Source organism: Myotis yumanensis, unplaced genomic scaffold (assembly GCF_028538775.1).
Source record: "Myotis yumanensis isolate MYYU_CA2020_CCGP unplaced genomic scaffold, mMyoYum1.0.hap1 SCAF_10, whole genome shotgun sequence".
In the NCBI taxonomy this organism is placed as follows: domain Eukaryota; kingdom Metazoa; phylum Chordata; class Mammalia; order Chiroptera; family Vespertilionidae; genus Myotis; species Myotis yumanensis.
This window is the reverse complement of record NW_027223761.1, coordinates 42,334,560-42,355,526: the sequence shown is the minus strand read 5'-3', so window position 1 is coordinate 42,355,526 and position 20,967 is coordinate 42,334,560. Positions and strand designations below refer to the sequence as shown.

At 40.3% G+C, this 20,967-nt stretch overlaps 1 protein-coding gene across 7 annotated transcripts in view; it reads right to left on the bottom strand.

Annotated features, from left to right (window-relative positions):
• Positions 1 to 20,967, bottom strand: part of NUP98 (nucleoporin 98 and 96 precursor) — a 110,306-nt gene that overhangs the window by 63,968 nt on the left and 25,371 nt on the right. For 4 of the 7 annotated variants that reach the window (XM_070425499.1, XM_070425504.1, XM_070425505.1 and 1 more), the window contains exons 7-11: positions 17,132 to 17,312; positions 14,049 to 14,212; positions 9,876 to 10,013; positions 7,736 to 7,874; positions 413 to 505 (exon numbers count right to left, since the gene is read on the bottom strand). In XM_070425499.1, the coding sequence (XP_070281600.1) occupies positions 413 to 505; positions 7,736 to 7,874; positions 9,876 to 10,013; positions 14,049 to 14,212; positions 17,132 to 17,312 (715 nt within the window). The remainder of the gene's footprint in view (positions 1 to 412; positions 506 to 7,735; positions 7,875 to 9,875; positions 10,014 to 14,048; positions 14,213 to 17,131; positions 17,313 to 20,967) is intronic. The other 3 variants (XM_070425502.1, XM_070425506.1, XM_070425503.1) reach the window with 2 other exon arrangements.

Genomic DNA, 20,967 nt, shown 5'->3' with positions numbered 1-20,967 from the left:
GGTGAAAAGAATTGAAAAGTATGCACAGACTCTGCAAAAAGTCAGAATATTTGGGTAGTAAAGCTTACTCAACATATAGCTCAAGGTCTCAAATCCTGGTCACAAAGATAACACAGGGGAACCCAAAGTTAAAAATGTCACCATATTAACAAGTCTTGCATTACACACTGAAAACCCCAGATAGACCAAGACTGTCAGAGGACAAACATTTTATAGAAAGGGAACATAAGAAAAATGTGGCAATGTTTTAAAACCTGGCAAAGTATAACTGGATTTATGTTTTATAAATCCATTTGTGAAAATGAAAATTTAGACCTCTAATTTCCAGGCATATATCAAATACAAGTCTTAAGTTCCAGCAATCAGAAAGCCAAAATTATTACTTCCTAAATCTCATTGTACAATTCCTTACCTGTTCCAAATCCTGTACCAAGCCCAGTTCCCAGAGTCCCGGGTCCTGGTTTACTTCCAAAAATACTGTTCCCACTGGTATTTGTGCCAAAACCTAGAAAGACAAAAGAATGAGTGGACTGTACTTTAAATACAACTCTCACTTTCCTGCACAAGGGACTTTAATGCAAAGCAGTCTGACCCTAACTTTTACATCCTTTCAGTTAGATATCCTAATGGTAGGCTAATTTATTAATACTACAAGTTTTCCTATTAATACATTTCAACCTTGAAATACCAATTCAATATAGGATAATATCCAATTTTTAAAAGCAAAGTGATTGTGCTTGAGCTTGGGAAACATTACCGTTGTGAGGCTCAAAGTCTCCAACCTATGTCTCATGATAAATTATTAGAAGAAAAATTCATTCTCTCGCTCTGACTGACTGGTTTGGCTCAGTGGATGGAGCGTTGGCCTGTGGACTGAAGGGTCCCGGGTTCGATTCCAGTCAGGGGCATGTACCTTGGTTGCCGGCACATCCCCTGTGGGGTGTGTGCAGGAGGCAGCTGATCAATGTTTCTCTCTCATTGATGTTTCTAGCTCTCTATACCTCTCTCTTCCTCTCTGTAAAAAATCAATAAAAACACATATTTAAAAAAAAAACATTCCCTCAAACTTTCACTAAAAAATAAGACAGTCAACAAATAAAGACACTTTACTGATTCTAAAGGTTCTTGCTAAGGGAAAATTACCTATAAAAATCTCTTAAGCGCTCTAGCCAGTTTGGCTCAGTGGATAGAGTGTTGGCCTGCGGACTAAAGGGTCCCAGGTTCGATTCCGGCCAAGGACACATGCCTGGGTTGCGTATGGGGGCGTGCAGGAGGCAGCCAATCAATGATTCTCATCATTGATGTTTCTATCTCTCTATCCCTCTCCCTTCCTCTCTGAAATCAATAAAAATAGGTTTAATAAAATAAAATAAAAATCTCTAAAGCAACTTTTGTTTTGAACAAATGGACATCACATGGATAATAAGTGGCTGATCACACATGAGAAGCTTTAATGGTGTCATATTCAATCAGCTCACAGAAGCACTCAAGTATTCAGCTAGTTGATATTAAAAAGAAAAGAACCATTCATAAACTTTTCTTGAATTGAATTGTTTCAAAGAGATAATGGAGAGTTGAACAAACCATCCTCCTTCACTATGACCCATCATTTAGAAAACTCCTGATGCCCCTGTAAATTCCACAGATCTCCCCACAAACACACATACATCACATTACTGCTATTATTTCTCTTTTGTTCAGATGTGTCCACACTGTTTCTGCACTTTTTTTGGAGCTACATACCAACAAAAAAAACCCTAATAAACATATCATTAATCTCTTTCATAAGAGGAAAACAATAATCAATCATTGGCCAGCAAACCTTGTTGGTAAAATACTTGAAAGTCTTTTTTAAAGATATCATGGAGAGGAACAAATACAAAAGATTTATAGAATAAACAGAGTATCTTGGAATATATGACAGTATCACCTAAGATTATACAGTCAGGTCAATAGTTGGATTATTATCTCAATAAAAAAGATTAAGAAAAAAGGTGAAGAATTTAAACAATTTGAGAACATATTTCTAAAGTCATTTAAAAATCCAAGCAGTAATCTGACTTCATGTTAATACATTTAATTCATACATTTATTAAATCTTTTCAATTGTGCTATTTAATAGCTTTGCTACAAAAATGGAGTACTGCCTACTCAAGCACAATCAATTCTTTTAGAAAAAAAAAATGGCTCGGCTGGCATGGCTCAGTGGTTTTATGTATACCTATGAACCAGGAGGTCACGGTTCGATTCCAGGTCAGAGCACATGCCCAAGTCGAGGGCTCAATCCCCAGTAGGGGGCATACAGGAGGCAGCTGACCTTGCAAAATGTCAAAATATTTGGGTAATAAATCATCACTGATATTTTTATCGCCCTCTCCCTTCCTTTCTGAAATAAATAAAACTATATTTAAGAAAAAAAATGTACTTGGAGATATTCTTTTTGAGTTAAAATTTAACCAGAAGGTATCATCCATCCCCATAAACAGCAGAAAACAAAATATTTGTGAACTACCTCAAACCCACGGGAGGGAAATAAGTCCCAACTTACACTGTTTATACCACACATTTCCTCAGATTCTTACTGACAAAAGTTTATCACCTCTGTCATTTCAAAACAATTTTTAAAATTAAGAACAATTCATGATCAATTCATGATCAATTAATTTACAACAAAGGAATCAAGAATATACGAATGGGAAAGGATAGTCTCTTTAATGAATGATATTGGGAAAACTGGACAGCCACATGCTAAAGAATCAAAATGGACCACTATCTTACATCATACACAAAATGGATTAAAAAGACTTAAAACATAAGACCTGAAACCAACTAATTCCTATAAGAAAGCATATGACCTGAAACCAACTAATTCCTATAAGAAAGCATATGTGGTAATCTCCCTGATATCTATCTTGGCGATGATTTTTTGGATCTGAAACCAAAAGCAAAGGCAACAAAAGCAAAAACAATCAAGTGGGGCTACATCAAACTAAAAAGCTTCTATATAGCAAAGAAAACCATCAGTAAAATGAAAGGCAACCTACTGCATGGGAGAAAATATTTGCAGATCATACATCTGAACAAATGGTTAATATCCAAAATTCATGAAGAAATAATTCACTTCAATAGCAAAAAAAAAAAAAATCTGATTAGAAAATGGGCAGAGAATCTGAATAAACATTTTACATTTGGCCAACAGGTACACAAAAAAGGTGCTCAATATCACTAATTACCAGTAAAATGCAAATCAAAACCACATAAATTATTACCTCACACCTGTTAGAATGGCCAACATCAAAAAGGCAAGAAACAAGTATTGGCAAGGAAGTGGAAGAAAGGGCACCATTGTGCGCTGTTGGTGGAAATGTATGGTGTAACCACTATGGAAATCAGTATCAAAGTTCCTCAAAACATTTAAAGTAGAACTGTCATACAGCCCAGCAATTACACTTGCAGATATTTATCCAAAGAAAATGAAAAAACTGCCTCAAAAAATATATGCATTCCCATGTTCATTATTTATGACTAGAGGCCCAGTGCACAAATTCGTGCACCAGTGGGGTCCCTCAGCCTGGCCTGTGGACATTCCCCAACAGTCCTGGATTGAGAAAGGGCACAGGTCAGGCCAAGGGATCCCACCAGTGCACGATCGGGGCTGGAGAGGGACTGTGGGAGGGCTGCAGGGCGTGTATGGCCCATCTGACCCAGTCCCGATCGGCCGGACCCCAGCAGCAAGCTAACCTACCGGTAAGAGCGTCTGCCCCCTGGTGGTCAGTGCACGTCATAGCTACCAGTAGAATGGTTACTTGGGCTTTTAGATAGATAGATAGATAGATAGATAGATAGATAGCCAGCCAAGATATGGAACCAACCTAAGTGTCCAAAGATGGATAAAAGTATAAAGAAAATGTGTGTGTGTGTGTGTGTGTGTGTGTGTATATATATATATGGATACACACACACACACACACACACACAGAATATTATTGAGATAAAAATATAATAAAATCTGATCAACAAGATAAAATTTGGGAGCATTATGCTAAGTGAAAAAAGACAGAAAAATACAAATGCAACATGGTCTCACTTATATGTAGAATCCAAAAAAAAGACAATAAAAAGTGAACTCATGATAGAACAGATCAGTGGTTGCTAGAGGTGGGGGAATAGGTGAAACAGGTAAAAGGGGGGGTTCAAAACTGTAAATTTCTGGTTATAAGTCATATGGATATAATGTACAGCATGTTGACTAAATTTAATAATACTGTATTGCATATTTGAAAGTTGCTTAGTAAATCATAAAAGTTCTCATCACAAGAAAAAGAAATTTTGTAACTATGTATGGTGACAGGGATTAACTGGACTTATTGTGGTGATCATTTCCCAATATATATTAATATTGAATCATTATGTTGTATATTTAAAACTAATATAATTATACCTTAAAAAAATCAGCTTAGCACTGGCCAGGTAGCGCAATTAGTTAGAGGGTTGTCCCAATATGCCAACATTGTAGGTTCGATCCCTGATCAGAGCACATATAAGAAGCAACCAATGAATGCATAAATAAGTGGAACAACAAATTGATGCTTCTCTTAAATCAATTTTTTAAAAATGATTTTATTGATTTTTGAGAGAGAGAGAGAGAGAGAAAGGGAGAGGGATAGAGTATAAACATCGATGAGAGGAAAACATCATCTATCGGTTGCCTCCTGCACATCCCTAACTGCGGTTCAAGCACACAACCAGGAATCGAACCTGTGACCTCTTGGTTCCTGGGTCGACACTCAACCACTGAACCACACTGGCCGGGCTCTCTCAAATCAATTTTTAAAAATCAGCTTAAAAAAAGATGTCTGGGACAGTTAAAGGAGCTATTTGTATACAAAAGCAGCATAGAAGAACCACTGATTTACTGCTAAGTACCATCTTATAAATAGCCAAAGGATCTTCATCCTCTTTAAATCTATTCCATTTATTCAGAAATTCAGACATTATCATATAGTCACTTAAACTTGTCCATAATTATTTACCAAGAAAACAAGCTGATAACTCTAAAGAATAACTGAACAATCTGGCAACACCAATAAGTTGTAGCAGGTATCCCAACCTTGAATAATGTGGATTAATCACTACCAGAATGAAGCACAATCCCATACTGAATAGTGTAAATGACAATGACATAATGATGGCCCCAAATCTTGGTATAACCTTATTCCATTCCCAGATTTGTTATAGGACTTATTTCTAAATCACAAGATTATTTCTGCCCACAAAATCAAAGTTGACAACTTCCCACAAAATAGGAAAACCAAAGAAAGCTTTATTTAGATCTGGATCTCTCAGCAATACTGAAGTAAGTTCCTCCAAGAGTATAACAAAACTGCTGCCCTGCAACCTCCATCTGACTTAGAAATTACAGGCCTTCCTCTTAGGGCCCCAATTATTCATTCTTTAATTCATTTAACAAACTTTTAGTGAGCACCTACTAATTGCCAGGCACTCAGTCAACATTAGGAATTTTTAAAAAAGGGCAATTCAACTTCAGCACGTAAGCTGGTGAGATACATCAGATAATGATGAGACCTTTCATTTTCAAATCACTGAACATGAATATAAATATATTTATACAAAAACAAAAATCTCCAAATAAACCCCAAATCTGCAATCATGGAATAACATCAAATACATTTCAGAAGTCTAGCCTATTTTATCAAGTACAGCCTATACAAACACTAAGTCAAATAGAAGTAACATATGACCCTAGCTGGTTTGGCTCAATGGATAGAGTGTCGGCCTGTGGATTGAAGGTCCTGGGTTCGATTCCCATCAAGGACACAGGCCCGAGTTGCAGCGATGATCTGCAGTAGGGGGCATGTAGGAGGCAGCCAATCAGTGGTTCTCTCTCATCATTGATGTTTCTATCTCTCCCGCCCTCTCTGAAATCAATAAAAAAAGAATTTAAAAATAAACAAAGCCATTCAATACTTTAAAAAAATATGTATGCATTTTCAAAGGGAGCAAAAATGGTTCTTGGAAGGGCTAAAATGGTCTTAAATGGCTCCTTGGGAACGACAGTGATTAAAAAAAAAAAGGCTGAAAAGCACTGATTTAATGCTTAAGTATCTTTCCCATCTTAATTCTGTAGATAAAAACAAGTACACAAAATAGATATCCATGTTAACCAAGTCCACTGCCTCAAAACCTTTCTTTCATAGAGTACAATCAAAAAGAATTATAGGTGGAATGATAATCATTACTAGGAGCGATCAAGCAAAAGGAGTTACGAAATACATAAATATTGGAATTGGTACCTGACAAGGACCTATCTACTTCACATAGTTCATATTACTGTGAAAAAATATAACCTTTTAATGGTCAATTAAGATAGTCCCTTTCTCCAGTACATTACAAGATCATTTAAAAACTCACTGAGCCCTGGCTGGTGTGGCTGAGTTGGTTGGAGTGTCGTCCCATAAACAAAAAGGTGGTGGGTTCAATTCCCGGTCAGAGTGTGTAAGGGAAGCAACTGATCGATGTTTCTCACATTGATTTTCTCTCTCTCCATTCCTCTCTAAAATCAATTTTTAAAAAAACTCACTGAAAAACTATGTGACTACTGGTCTATGGCAAATAACCATGTCTTTGCACTCACATCCCACCAGATATCCAGCACCTAATGATGTATCTGAAATCCATAGCAAATATTTAAACCACTATTTCATTTGGTGATAAAATGAACTTTCCATTATCTGATTTAACACAATAATGTTGAATTTGTTTGAAAATTTAATTTGGTCGCCGAAACTGGTTTGGCTCAGTGGATAGAGCGTTGGCCTGCGGACTGAAAGGTCCCAGGTTCGATTCTGGTCAAGGGCATGTACCTGGGTTGCGGGCACATCCCCAGTGGTGGGTGTGCAGGAGGCAGCTGATCGATGTTTCTCTCTCATCGATGTTTCTAACTCTCTATCTCTCTCCCTTCCTCTCTGTAAAAAATCAATAAAATATATTTAAAAAAAAAAAAAAAAAAGAAAATTTAATTTGGTAGTTATGGGAGGCATTTAACATAATAAATACTGTATAATGTTTCTTTTAAACGGGTTTTAATTTTTCCAAAGAATAGTTTAGGGCTTGTTTTGTCAATTATTGTTCAATCTTATTTGAATTTTCAGAATTTTTTACAATGAATGTGCAATAAAAAATAAAGCTTTTGCAACTATAACTAAAAATCCACAAAATCAAAAAGGACTCAAATAATCAAATCTCAAAAAATAACAAAAAACAACATTTAAAACAAGAATCATGACATTCTTGTTTCTATGCACTACTTCCCTGTTTAAAACCTGGCCTAATAGAATGTATTATCTCAACCAAATATGTTTCATTTCTGGTTTCTCAACTACTGATTTAAGAAACTAATCCAAAGAAAATGTGTCCTCTGGAAAAAATCTATCTCCATTAGAGAACCAACTTTCTGCAAAGTACTGCTGCATGTGCTCAATGGCCCATTTTATCCAAAGTAGAGAGTTCAAACATATATGAATGAGGAAAGGCAACTGAATATCTCTTGTATCTCAACCCATGTCCATGATTTTAAATCTTTCCCTCTTGTACTGACATTGAGCTATAGCTTACCTGAGAATTTTTAAATATTCCCAATCATATGAATCAGGAGAATGATGTGTGGTATAGTCAGTGTAACTTTAAGAGAGTCAAACCTGCTTTTTATATGTACCAAAATTGGAAGTGTTTGTATTGGTTCCTAAAGTCAGGGTTGGTTTGTTACCAAAGAGCCCGCCACTGGTTGTACCAAATGAAGGAGCACTGGTTGTGCTGGTTCCAAATGTAGTAAGCTTGTTATTGCCAAACAGGGTCTAAAAAGAACAGAATATAGGAAAATTTTTTAGTATAAAAAACAGTAAATAGAGGTTAACTCGGGTATGCGGGATTGGTGTGAAGTAAAAGAGAGATGTCAGATCCACAATTCTCTTTCATCACTGATGTTTCTATCTCTCTCCCTCTCCCTTCATCTCTGAAATCAATAAAAATATTTTTTTTAAAAAAAGATAAAAGGAGGATGAATAAAGACTATCAGAGCCCTAGCTGGTTTGGCTCAGTGGATAGAGCATCAGTCTGTGGACTGAAAGGTCCCGGGTTTGATTCCAGTCAAGAGCACATGCCTGGGTTGTGGGCTCAATCCCCAGTGGGGGACATGCGGGAGGCAACTGATCAATGATTCTCTCTCATCATCGATGTTTCTATCTCTCTTTCCCTCTTCCTTCCTCTCTGAAATCAATAAAAATATATTTAAAAAAAAAGACTAGCAGAAAAGTAAACTAGTCTGAGCAACATTAACATTATGAATACAGCCTCAGAAGTTAATGGAAATCCCTTAGCAAACAGAAGATTTTAGAGAGGCAAAGAAAAATAATACAGGAATCAAATATTTTTCTTAACCTGATAAACGAAATATATCATGTATTTAATTAGCCAGTAGAAGCAATTACAATAAAAAACTTAAGCATTCTATAATATAAATCAGCGGTTCTCAACCTGTGGGTCGCAACCCCTTTGGGGGTCGAATGACCCTTTCACAGGGGTCGCCTAAGACCATCGGAAACCACATATATAATTGCATATTGTTTTTGTGATTAATCACTATGCTTTAATTATGTTCAATTTGTAACAATGAAAATACATCCTGCATATCAGGTATTTACATTATGATTAATAACAGTAACAGAATTACAGTTATGAAGTAGCAACGAAAATAATTTTACGGTTGGGGGTCACCACAACATGAAGAACTGTATTAAAGGATCGCGGCATTAGGAAGGTTGAGAACCACTGATATAAATGAACCTTCAAAACATTAAGCAAAAGAAATCTGTCACAAAAGACCACACATTATATGATTCCATTATATGAAATGACCAAAATAGGTAAATTCATAGACAGAAAGCAGGCCTGAGGTAATTGGGGGCAATGAGAAGTGATGAGTATGAGGTTCCCTTTTAGGGTGATAAATATATTCTAAAATTGACTGTGGTGATAGTTTTACATTCTGTGACTATAATAAAAGCCACTGAATTGTAATCTTTAAAAGGGTAAATTGTATGGTACGTAGACAATATCTCAATAAGGTTATTTAAAAATAACTTTCAGAGGCATTATATAATTTTCACAATTCCTCACCGCAACTAGCTAACCAAACAAAGTTAAGAAATAAGAGACTCCAATCTCTATAAAATCAGAACTACATGTTTTGGAGATTTTTTAAAATTACCCACAACAATATGTTTAAAGCTTTTTATAATGGGTACATAATACAGATTGACTGCTTCATACTAACTCTCATACAATTTAAGTGGTAATCAAGAATTTATTATTGTTTTTAGGTCAAGCACATTCTAAAATTAAAATTTACTTAAATAACTTAACAAGGAAAATAATTCAGTTAAGCCTCCAGCAACATGAGAATTGTAAAAACACCAACAATTAACAATTTGATCAATACCAAAAATATTTAATTCTCAAATATCATATCAACTTGTCACCTAAAACAGGTCAGAACGAAAAGTTAAAAATTACCTGATTTAAGAATGAAAGCATCTCAATTTAGACTCAACAATTTTAATTAACAAATTGGAGGATAGTTTGCTATCAAAAGTAAACTGCACACAAATGAGGTAAAGAAGTTTAAAAAAGAACTTACTATTTGAAAAGTGACCTATTAAAGTTACCTAATAACTTTTCAGTATCAAATCATATAATATACCCAATAAAATATTTGAAAAACAAGTCAAATATTTTTTAGAAATTCCCTTAATAGATTTAGACACATCTTCATATTATAATCAAATGTAAAAACCCACCGAACCAACAGCACCAAATCCAGTACTGGTCTGCCCAAAGAGACCTGTTCCTGTTCCAAATGCTGTCCCAGTGCTGGTGTTTGTAGCTGTCCCAAAAAGACCTCCCGGCTGCGAGGCTTGGGTTACTCCAAATAAACCCTGCAAAAGATAACCTAGATTAAAAGATGTCCTACAGTAGTCATTTTAAGAGATTTTCTTAGATTAATAATAATAGTTGACTCTTTTTAAGTTTATGTGATAAGTAGTGTCTACATAGAGCATTTCTTTTCTTCACAACAACCCTAAAAAGCTGGGCAATTTTCCTAAGGAAAATAAACCTCAGAGCAGTCAAAAATTTGACCAATATGTCACAGCTATGGAGTGGCAGAACCAAATTTCAAATAAGCAAAGCTTGTATTGCCCAATGTTTAAGATATTTTACTTATGCATTAGTTCACAAAAGAAAATTACTGCACTAATGGACTATTGTTGAAGTGACAATTTAAAGTAGTATTTTTAAACAGTTTCATTGAAACATAATTTATATATCATAAAATTTACTCATTTATACACTATTCAATGGTTTTGTGCAACCATCCTCTCTCTCTAAATTTAGAACACTTTTATCACTATAAAAAGAAACCCCAGGGCCCAGCTGGTGCTGGTCAGTGGTTGAGCATCGACCTATGAACCAGTAGGTCACAGGTTGATTCCGGGTCAGGGCACATGCCTGGGTTGCAGGCTCGATCCCCAGTAGGGGGCATGCAGGAGGCAGATCAATGACTGATGCTTCTATCTCTCACTCCCTCTCTCCTCCTCTCTGAGATCATAAAAAAATATATTAAAAAAAACCCACACCCATTAGCAGTCACCCCACCCCCCATTCCTAGATAACCAATCACTAATCTACCTTCTGTTTCCATGGATTTGTCCATCCTGAACATTTCACATAAAGGAATGATACAAAATGTGGTGTTTGGTAAATGGCTTCTTTCACTTAGCATGTGTAAAGGTCCATCCATGTTGTAGAATATATCAGAGTACTTCACCCCATATTATCTATATTTATAAAAAGCCAGCGACTGGAACACCAGAATGACTGGAACGACTGGTCGCTATGATGCCCACTGCAGTGGCCAACTGGCTCATAAGGGGCGGGGCCAGCTGGCCAACCTCCCATGTCCCTCCCCTGCCCCCCTGCCGACCTGACCCGTTGGCCCCCATTGGGGTGGGCTGGCCAGACTCCACCCGTGCACGAATTCGTGCACCAGGCCCTCTAGTCCTATACTATATAATAAAAGGGTAACGTGCAAATAGACCAAATGGCAGAAAAACCCAACAACCAATCAAAGCGTAATATGCTAACGATATGCTAAGGCTGCTCAACTGCTCGCTATGATGTGCACTAACCACCAGGAAGCAGATGCTCCAACTGGTAGGTTAGCTTGCTGCTGGGATCCAGCCAATCAGGACTGAACGAGATGGGCCTGACATGCCCTGGAGCCCTCCCACAGTCCCTCCCAGGCCTGATTGTGCACAGGTGGGGTCCCTCGGCCTGGCTTGCACCCTCTCGCAATCCAGGACCCCTCGGGGGATGTTAGAGAGCCAGTTTCAACCTGATCCCACAGGGGAGTGGGCCTAAGCCATCAGTCGGACATCCTTAGCACTGCCACGGAGGCAGGAGAGGCTCCCACCACTACCGCTGTGCTAGCCAGCCGTGAGTCCAGCTTCTGGCTGAGCGGCACTCCCCCTGTGGGATTGGACTGAAACTGGCTGTCCAACATCCCCTGAGGGGTCCCGGATTGCGAGACGGTGCAAGCCAGGCTAAGGGACCCCACCAGTGCAAGACTGGGGCCAGAGAGAGACGGGGGAGGTTGGCCAGCTGGGGAGGGACTGTGGGAGGGCTCCAGGGCATGTCCGGCCCATCTCACTCAGTCCTTATTGGCCGGACCGGATCCAGCAGCAAGCTAACCTACCAGTTGCAACGTCTGCCCCCTGGTGGTCAGTGCATGTCATAGTGAGTGGTTGAGCGCCCTAGCATATCATTAGCATATTACGCCTTGATTGGTTGAACGGACGACCAGTAAACCAGACACTTAGCATATTAGGCTTTTAGTATGTAGGATATGCTGAACCAACTTTTCTGGGAAAACTCCCACTTGGTCATGGTATATATATAATCCTTTTCAATATGCTGCTGAATTCGGTTTGCAAGTATTTTGATGATTTTTTGGTGGAAATAGCTGTACTTGTTTTTTCATCAGGCAGAGTATCTCTAAAACTCTGAACATATAAAAGAATTAGAGACAGACCTTGGTAATTCTTGGTAAATTCCAAGAATTCTAATAAAAAAGCATACCTCGAATTCCCTTTAACTGTATACTTCCCTAAAAGAGCCCCTAGATAAAACTAGTAATGATGTAAGGAATTCCTCTTTTACTTTCTACACAGAAGCATTTACCCAATATGGCTCTGAGATGTGGCTCTCCCTTTATTTATTTTAATTAATTAAACTTCTTTGCCTGACTCTGCTTAAGGGAACAAACTAAAAGAACATTCTGAAATATAGCCAGTAATTTATAACTATTTTCTCCTACAATCTACAGAATGGCTGGAGTCAATGCCCTAAAGTGTAGCTTCAGGGTGGCAAACTGTAGTATACCCAGCAGCTCTTAGTGATAAGAAAATATGCTCAGAAAAGATAAGTGACTTGCTCTACAGCCTCTCAATGAGTACAGAGTAGAGCCTGAAATAGAATCTAGGTATTAATTATTCAAAAATTTTGCTCTCTTCCCATTACTACATATCATCAATCCTTAAGAAATGTAGTACAGGTAGAACTTGCTTTGACATGATAAAATCCTAATTACTTAGCTCTATAAATAAGACCTGGAGTTACCAGGTGTACCTGTTACTAAGGTAGATATTTTTCAATAGGTGGAGTTACACATGTTGAATATATATACTATTTGATATGTATGCTATTTTGTTGTATTGACAAGCTTCAAAACTTCATATGTCAAATTTGCTGAAGGTATTAACATCACAGATATTTTTATGCTTAAAAATGTCGAATTTCGTGCCAAAAAGAGCATTTATAGGAAGTTTTAATTCATTATTTTGAAAAAAAGTGCTGCTGAAAGTTATCATATACTTTGGGAAGCTTATGGTGTACATGCTCTATCTCAAGACACTTGTGAACGCTGGTTTAAATGCTTTAAAAGTGATGATGACTTCGATGTGAAAGACAAAGAATGTCCAGGTCAATCGAAAAAGTTTGAAGACCAACAATTACAAGCATTATTAGTTGAAGATGTGTGTCAAACTCAAAAATAACTTGCAGAAAGAGTAAATGTTGCTCAGCAAACAATTTCCGATTGTTTACAAGCAATGGGAAAGATTTTAAAGGAAGGAAAATGGGTGCCACATCAACTGAACGAAAGACAAATGGAAAACCGAAAAGTCATCAGTAAAATGTTGCTTCAATGGCACGAAAGAAAGTCTTTTTTCATTGAATTGTGACTGGTGATGAAAAGTGGATTTATTTTGAGAATCCCAAACGCACAAAATCATAGGTTGATCCAGGTCAACTATCAACATTGACTGCAAGGCCAAATCGCTTCGATAAGAAGACAATTCTGCCTTTGGTGGGATCAGGAAGGTGTGGTGTATTATGAGCTTCTAAAATCAGGTGAAACGGTTAATACTCATGGCTACCAACAACAAATAATCATATTGAACCACACTTTGATCATAAAACGATGAGAATGGGCCAGAAGACACAGCTAAGTAATTTTGCTTCATGATAACGTACCATTACACACTTTAAAACCAGTTAAAGGCACACTAAAAGATCTTGTCTGGGAAGTATTAACCCACCCGCCGTATTCACCAGACTTTGTTCCTTCAGATTACCACTTGTTCCTATCGATGGCACATGCACTTTCTGAGCAGCACTTCAAAACAAAGAAGTGGAAAACTGGGTCTCTGAATGGTTTGTCTCAAAACAAGAAAAGTTCTATTGGGACAGTACCCACAAATTACCTGAAAGATGGGGGAAATGTGTAGCTAGCGATGGACATTACTTTGCATAAAGCACTTCTGATGTTTCTCTTGAAATTATCGTGTTTTCTTTAATTACAAAATCCACATTATTAACCAGTACACATGATATTTAAGGGCCTGTTTCCTTACCATGGTGTTGGTGCTCGGCTGTCCTAGGGTGCTGGTATTACCAAAGGAAAAGCCAGTGTTCGGGGTGGTTGTGGCCTGGGCAAATGGTTTGTTGAAGAGGCTGGTCGTTTGCTGATTCTGTTGGCCAAAGAGACCACCTGGATTTGTCCCAAATCCAGTTGTACCTTTCAGGAAATAGAAATAAAGAAAAGGAAAAATAAATGGAGGGCAAAAAACTCCGAACCTCACATTATCCAGTTACTACAACAGTCTTATTATATAGATTACATCTCTATTGCCCTACTCAAACCGAGTAACTGTTTCATTTTCCAACCTATTTCACCTAACTCCAGATTTCCTTCAGATTTTAATTCTTACAATAATACTGAGTCCAAGAACCCTGGCTGAACTAAGTGATCCTCCTTCTTGAGCCCATAACTTTTTTCTATTTTAGAAGACAGCATGCTACATTCAAAGTCTATGTGTGCATTTTAACCTTGTTAGACGAAGTTTTTCTTCAGAACAGAGGCTTTCTCTTTATATCAATGCTAGAGGCCCAATGCACGAAATTTGTGCATGGGTAGGGTCCTTAGGCCTGGCTGGTGATCAGAGCCAATCTGTGGGGCAACCAGCGGGCCCCCCGCTGGCACCTGCCTTGGATGGCCAGGCGCCATCCACTCATCGACCCTGCCCCCCACCGCCACCAATGGTTGCCTCCTGCAGAGGGAGGCGAATGGCAGGGCGATTGGGGAGGGGGGGCCCCTTGCTGGCACCCACCTTGGATGGCCTGGGGCCTGTGGGCTGGGAAGCTCCTGTGTCGAGCATCTGACCCCTGGTGGTCAGTGCGCGTCATAGCGACCGCTCGTTCTGCTGGTCAATTTGCATATTAGGCTTTTATTTTATTTATTTTTTTAAATATATTTTATTGATTTTTTACAGAGAGGAAGGGAGAGGGAGAGTTAGAAACATCTACCAGCTGCCTCCTGCACACTCCCTACTGGGGATGTGCCCGCAACCAAGGTACATGCCCTTGACAGGAATGGAACCTGGGACCTTTCAGTCCACAGGCCGACGATCTATCTACTGAGCCAAACCGGTTAGGGCTAGGCTTTTATTACATAGGATATTTAGCATAGGGTGTGACATGACAATACTCAAAGAATATGTGGCTAAATGAAATCACAGAATATGAAAACTGAAGAGAATGTTAAATGCCACTTAAAATGTGTTTATTAGTGTATTTTTGGGTGTGTGCATAGATCCCTCTAGAAATCTACGAAAAGTCTAACTTTTGCTATTTGTCCAGAGGCAAACTGGTGGCTTAGGGAGGGAAAGAAAAGATTTTTGGCTATAAATACTTTTTAAAAAGTATTTCATAAACTTTATATCATGTATGTGTATTACCTTTGCAAAAGTAATATATTTATAAAGTAATTTAGTAATCATCCTAGACTTCTTTCACACCTTACATCAAATCAATCTACTAGCAAATCCCATTAGTTCTAGTCAAATTGACATTCTTACCATCTCCACAGCACCATTCTCATTCAAGCCACATCATCTCTCATGTAGATAGAACACTAGCTTTTCTAACTGATTTGTTTCCACCCATGTCCCCTTACAATCCACTCTTAATATAGGAGCTACCAGAATGATCCTTCACTCACAATCATATGATTTCTCTTTCTAAACCAGTGGTTCTCAACCTTCCTAATGCCGTGACCCTTTAATATAGTTCATGTTGTGGTGACCCCCAACCATAAAATTATTTTCGTTGCTACTTCATGACTGTAATTTTGCTACTGTTATGAATTGTAATGTAAATAATCTGATATGCAGGATGTATTTTCATTGTTACAAATTGAACATAATTAAAGCATAGTGATTAATCACAAAAATATGCAATTATATATGTGTTTTCCGATGGTCTTAGGTGACCCCTGTGAAAGGGTCGTTCGACCCCCAAAGGTTGAGAACTGCTGTTCTAAACCCTTTAATGGCTTCCCAACTCAAATAAAAATTCAAATCTTGACACTGGCCCACGAAGTCCTTCAAAATACTGTCCCTATATTCCCCAGTACTTCCCCTTGTCTCTCCTTTGGCAAAAACATAGATTTTTAGATTTAGTTTCCTCTAGCTGGAATGTTCTTCCCCAAAAAATCTATACAGTTTTATGCCTCACCTTCTTCAGCTAGGTGGCTGCTCAAATGTTACCTCAATAGCCCTAGCCGATTTGGCTCAGTGGGATATAATGTTGGCCTCAGTTACAGGCTTAGTCCCTGCCCCCGGTCAGGGTGTGTGTGGGAGGCAACCAACAATGTGTCTCTCTTGCATATATGTTTCTCTCTGTCTCTCCCCCTCCCTTCCACTCTCTCTAAAAATCAATGGACCAGCCGGTTTGCTTAGTAGTTGAGCTTCGACCTATGAACCAGCAGGTCATGGTTCAATTCCTGGTCAGGGCACATGCCTGGGTTGTGGGTTTGATCCCCTGTATGAGGCGTGCAGAAGGCAGCTGATCAATGATTCTCTCTCACTGAGTCAGCCTCTCTGTCTCTCTGTCTCTCCCCCCCCCCCCCCCCCTGAAATCAATAATATATTAAAAAATAAAATCAATGGAAAAATATACTTGGGTGAGTATTAACAACAAAAAATGTTACTTCATTAGTAAAGCCCTTTTTAACCATCTTCATTTAAAACTGTATGTCTCCTCTGGGAAGTGTTGGGGATAAGAGATCAACCGAAGGACTTGTATGCATGCATATAAGCATAACCAATGGACACAAGACACAGGGGAGTGGGGTGAGGACATGTGTGGGGCGGGGGGGGAGCGGGGTAGGGGAGGTTGGGGGAAGGTCAATGGGGAAAAAAAGGAGACATATGTACTACTATTTGTAATACTTTAAACAATTTTTAAAAAAAGTTAAAAAAGAACACAAAAACACTGTATGCCTCCCTACCTCCCCCAAAACACCACGCCCTCCTTATTCCTTCAGCATCCCTGAATTATTTTTCTCCTTAGCACTTATGACGTTATTTTTAGTTATGGTTTACTTTTAGTTGTCTGTCCCTCCTCAATATAGCCCAATATGATGTCAATTGCTTACTAGTTCCAAAGGCTGTTTTGTTCTGACCATATGCAAAGCCTGAATTAGTGGTGGAGGAGCTGAAGAGTCCTGTTGCACTAGACGTGGCCGGAGACGTCCCAAACAAGCCAGTTGTGGTACCTGCTCCCACCTGGTTCTGGGGGCCTTTCCGGTTAGCCTGATAATCCTCTAAACGAAGTTCCTAGAGGGAAAACATATTTCCAATCTTACTATGCAGCCAAAAATTTATTTAGGAGACTAACACCTGAATTTACTATTTAAGTTCTATGATAAAACAAAAAACCATGACTACAAAACAGAAAACTACAAATGACATTAATTTAGTATCATTACAGAAAACATTCTCAATAGTGTATAATGGACACTAAAATATATACCATTTTTTCCATAAAACTACAGGCCAAAGAATCAACCCATCTTAATCTTAATTTTCTTTTGTAAACAATAACTTTTTTAATAGAAAATTTTATTCAACATACAACATTTTCCAGCAAAAAAGGGCAATATAAAAGAGTTGGCGTACTCTGCTACTACCGAAACAAACATAAAATACTGGGAAAGGATGAAAATAAGTGTGATTTGAGATTCTATTTTACTGCACTCAAACTAGACATGCAGGTGGCATTAACTCCAAAATAAAAGGTCAGGACTTTTTACAAAATTAACAGCATACTAACCACTAGTAAGCATGCCCTCTTTGCTAAAAGGCTCTCCTTTTTTTTTTTTGTTCCACCTGTCCCATTTTAAGGAAATTCTATTTATAATTTTTTCACCTGCATGTATGAACTCTTAAGATCATTAAGTTTGCCAAGAGGCAGCATAGTACACATACCTCAATTATATTTAACAAAAAGACCCCAGAATGTCAGATTGTATTCAATGCATCCCCTTTGCAAATGGGCTGCAGAACAGTAGCTGACAGAAGTGAGATCAGTTTATTAAAAAGATCCAGGTAGCCCTGGCCAGTTTGGCTCAGTGGACAGAGCATCGGCCTGCATACTAAAGGGTCCCGGGTTCGATTCCTCCAGGGCCAGGTTGCAGGATCGATCCCCAGTGGGGGGTGTGCAGGAGGCAGCCGATCGATGTTTCTCTCTCATTATTGATGTTTTTATCTGATTCTCCCTTTCTCTTTCTCTCTGAAACCAATCAATTAAAAAAAAAAAATTAAAAAGACCCAGGTAGCACCCTGGCTGGATGGCTCAGTTGGAGCATCATCCTGTGCACCAAAACGTTGCAGGTTCCATCCCCCGAGGCAACTAAGTGATTTCTCTCTCTCTCTCTCAAAATCAATTAAAACATATCCTCCAGTGAGGATTTTAAAAAAAAAGAGAGACCCAGGCAGCTGATGAGAGATCTGAGGATAATACTTTCTTTCAGTACACTGCTTTTTATTGTCTATACTAGAGGCCTGGTGCACAAAAATTTGTGCACTCGCGGGGGGGGGGGGGAGTCCCCCAGCCCGGCCTGTGCCCTCTCGAAGTCTGGGACCCCTCGGGAGATAACGACCTGCTGGCTTAGGCCTGCTCCCGGGTGGCAGAGGGCAGGCCCAATCCCTAGGTGCAGCCCCTGGTCAGGCTCAGAGCAGGGCCGATTGGGGAGTTGGGGTGCCGCCCCCTGTCATGCACAGAGCAGGGCGGATTGGGAGGTTGCGATGCCACCCTCAGTCACGCTCAGGGTAGGGCTGACTGGAGGGTTGGGGCACTGCCCCCTGTCACACTCAAGGCAGGTTCAATGGGGAGGTTGGGGCGCCACCCCTGTGATGCACAGAGCAGGGCCAATCAGGGGGTTGGGGCGCTGCCCCCTGTCACTCACAGAGCAGGGCCAATCAGGGGGTTGGGGCACTGCCCCCCCCCCATCACGCACAGAGCAGGGCCCATCAGGGGGTTGGGGAGCTCCCCCCTGTCACGCACAGAGTAGGGCCGATAGGGGAGTTAGGGCACCGCCCCCTGTCACCCACAGAGCAGGGCCAATCAGGGGGTTGGGGCGCCACCACTGTCACACTCAGGGCAGGGCCGATGGGGAGGTTATGGCTCTACCCCGTCACACACAGAGCAGGGCCCGTGGGGGGGGGGGGGGGTTGGGGCACCACCCCCTGTCACACACAGAGCAGGGCCGATCAGGGGGTTGGGACGCCACACCCTGTCACACACAGAGCCGCAGGGCGATCAGGGGGTTTGGGCGCTGCCCCCTGTCATGCTGATCTGGTGCCAGGAGGCCTCGTGGCTCCGCTGATACCTGTGCTGGGAGGCATATTACACTTTTACTATATAGGATAGAGGCCTGGGGGCTGGCTGGTTTGCCCTGAAGGGTGTCCTGGATCAGGGTGGGGGTCCCCACTGGGGTGCCTGGCCAGCCTGGATGAGGGGATGATGGCTGTTTGCAGCTGGTCACACACCCTTCAGGGTGGGGGTCCCTATTGGGGTGCCTGGCCAGTCTGGGTGAGGGGCTGAGGGCTGCTTTCAGGCTGGCGGTTTTGACTGAGCTCCCAAACACTCCTTTTTTTCTTTTTTTTTTTTCTTCTGGGCCAGCTTTAGCTCTGGCTCTAGCTCTGAGGCTTCCGCTGCTGGTTTGTTTGCCGTTCTATAATCGAAACAATGTATAACTTCAGCTCTGAGATCCCAGCCGGCTATATTTATTAGAATGTTTCAAACTGCCAGCTCAGAGTCCGGCAAGTCAGGCGGGGAACGTTGGAGTCTGCAGTCACTGGAGCAAGCAAACCTCACGTTCGCTTCCAGCTGCCTGGCTGCCGGCCGCCATCTTGGCTGACAGTTAATTTGCATAAGGATATGCTGATTAGCCAAGACGCCAATTACCATGTTTCTCTTTTATTAGTGTACATAATAAAAGCCTAAGCGACCATTACATGGAACTGGTTGCTATTATGCACACTGACCGCCAGGAGGCAGGCGCTCAATGCAGGAGCTGCCCCCTGGTGGTCAGTGCACTCCCACAGGGAGAGCTCCACTCAGCCAGAAGCAGAGCTCACAGCTGGTGAGCACAACTGCCACAGTGGGAGCCTCTTCCGACTCCACAGCAGCAGGCGCAGCAGGTTGGGATGAGTGCGAGCAGTGCGGCACCCGGCCCCAATTCAGGCTCCTCCCTGGCCGCCTGCTGCCTGGTGCACTGCTATATCCCTCAAGGGGTCCCAGACTGCAAGAGGGCAAAGGCCTCTAGTTGAGTATAATAATCCTGTCTACTCCCACTCTAAATGTAAAAATCAACAGATTGAACGATGAAGGATTCTGGAGAGTTCAGAAAATTTAAGGAAAGAAGGGATAAAATTTAGTAGTTTTGTCTCACAAGTCATGATGTTTCTGCACTCTCCAAAAAAGCAAATGCAGTTGAGATGTAGGAAGAAGCAACAGCTACAATCAGGGATAATAAAAATGTACAAAGAACTACACAGTAACAAGAATAAACAAACTAACTTCATGCAACAACATGGACGATCTCAAAGTCAAAAGAGAAACTTAAGAGCACATTAACGTAAGATTTCATCTTTAAATGCAAAAATAGGCAAAACATGGGTATCCAGGTTAGTGGTTACCTTTAGAAGGGGAGGACTGTGACTGGGGGGTTGGGCACAAAGGGGGCCCTCAGGGGTGCTGGTAATGCTGTGTCTTTAGATCCTGGTTACATGAGTATAGTTTACTCAGTGAAAGCTTACTATGTTGTATACTTACAACTTTGCATAAGTTTATTAAAAACACACACATGGCCAGGCTGGTATTGCTAAGTGGTTATAGAGCGACAGCCCCCACACCGAAGGGTTGAGGGTTTGATCCCCGACCCTGGTCTTGGCAGGAGGCAACCAATTGATGTTTCTCTCCCCCCAC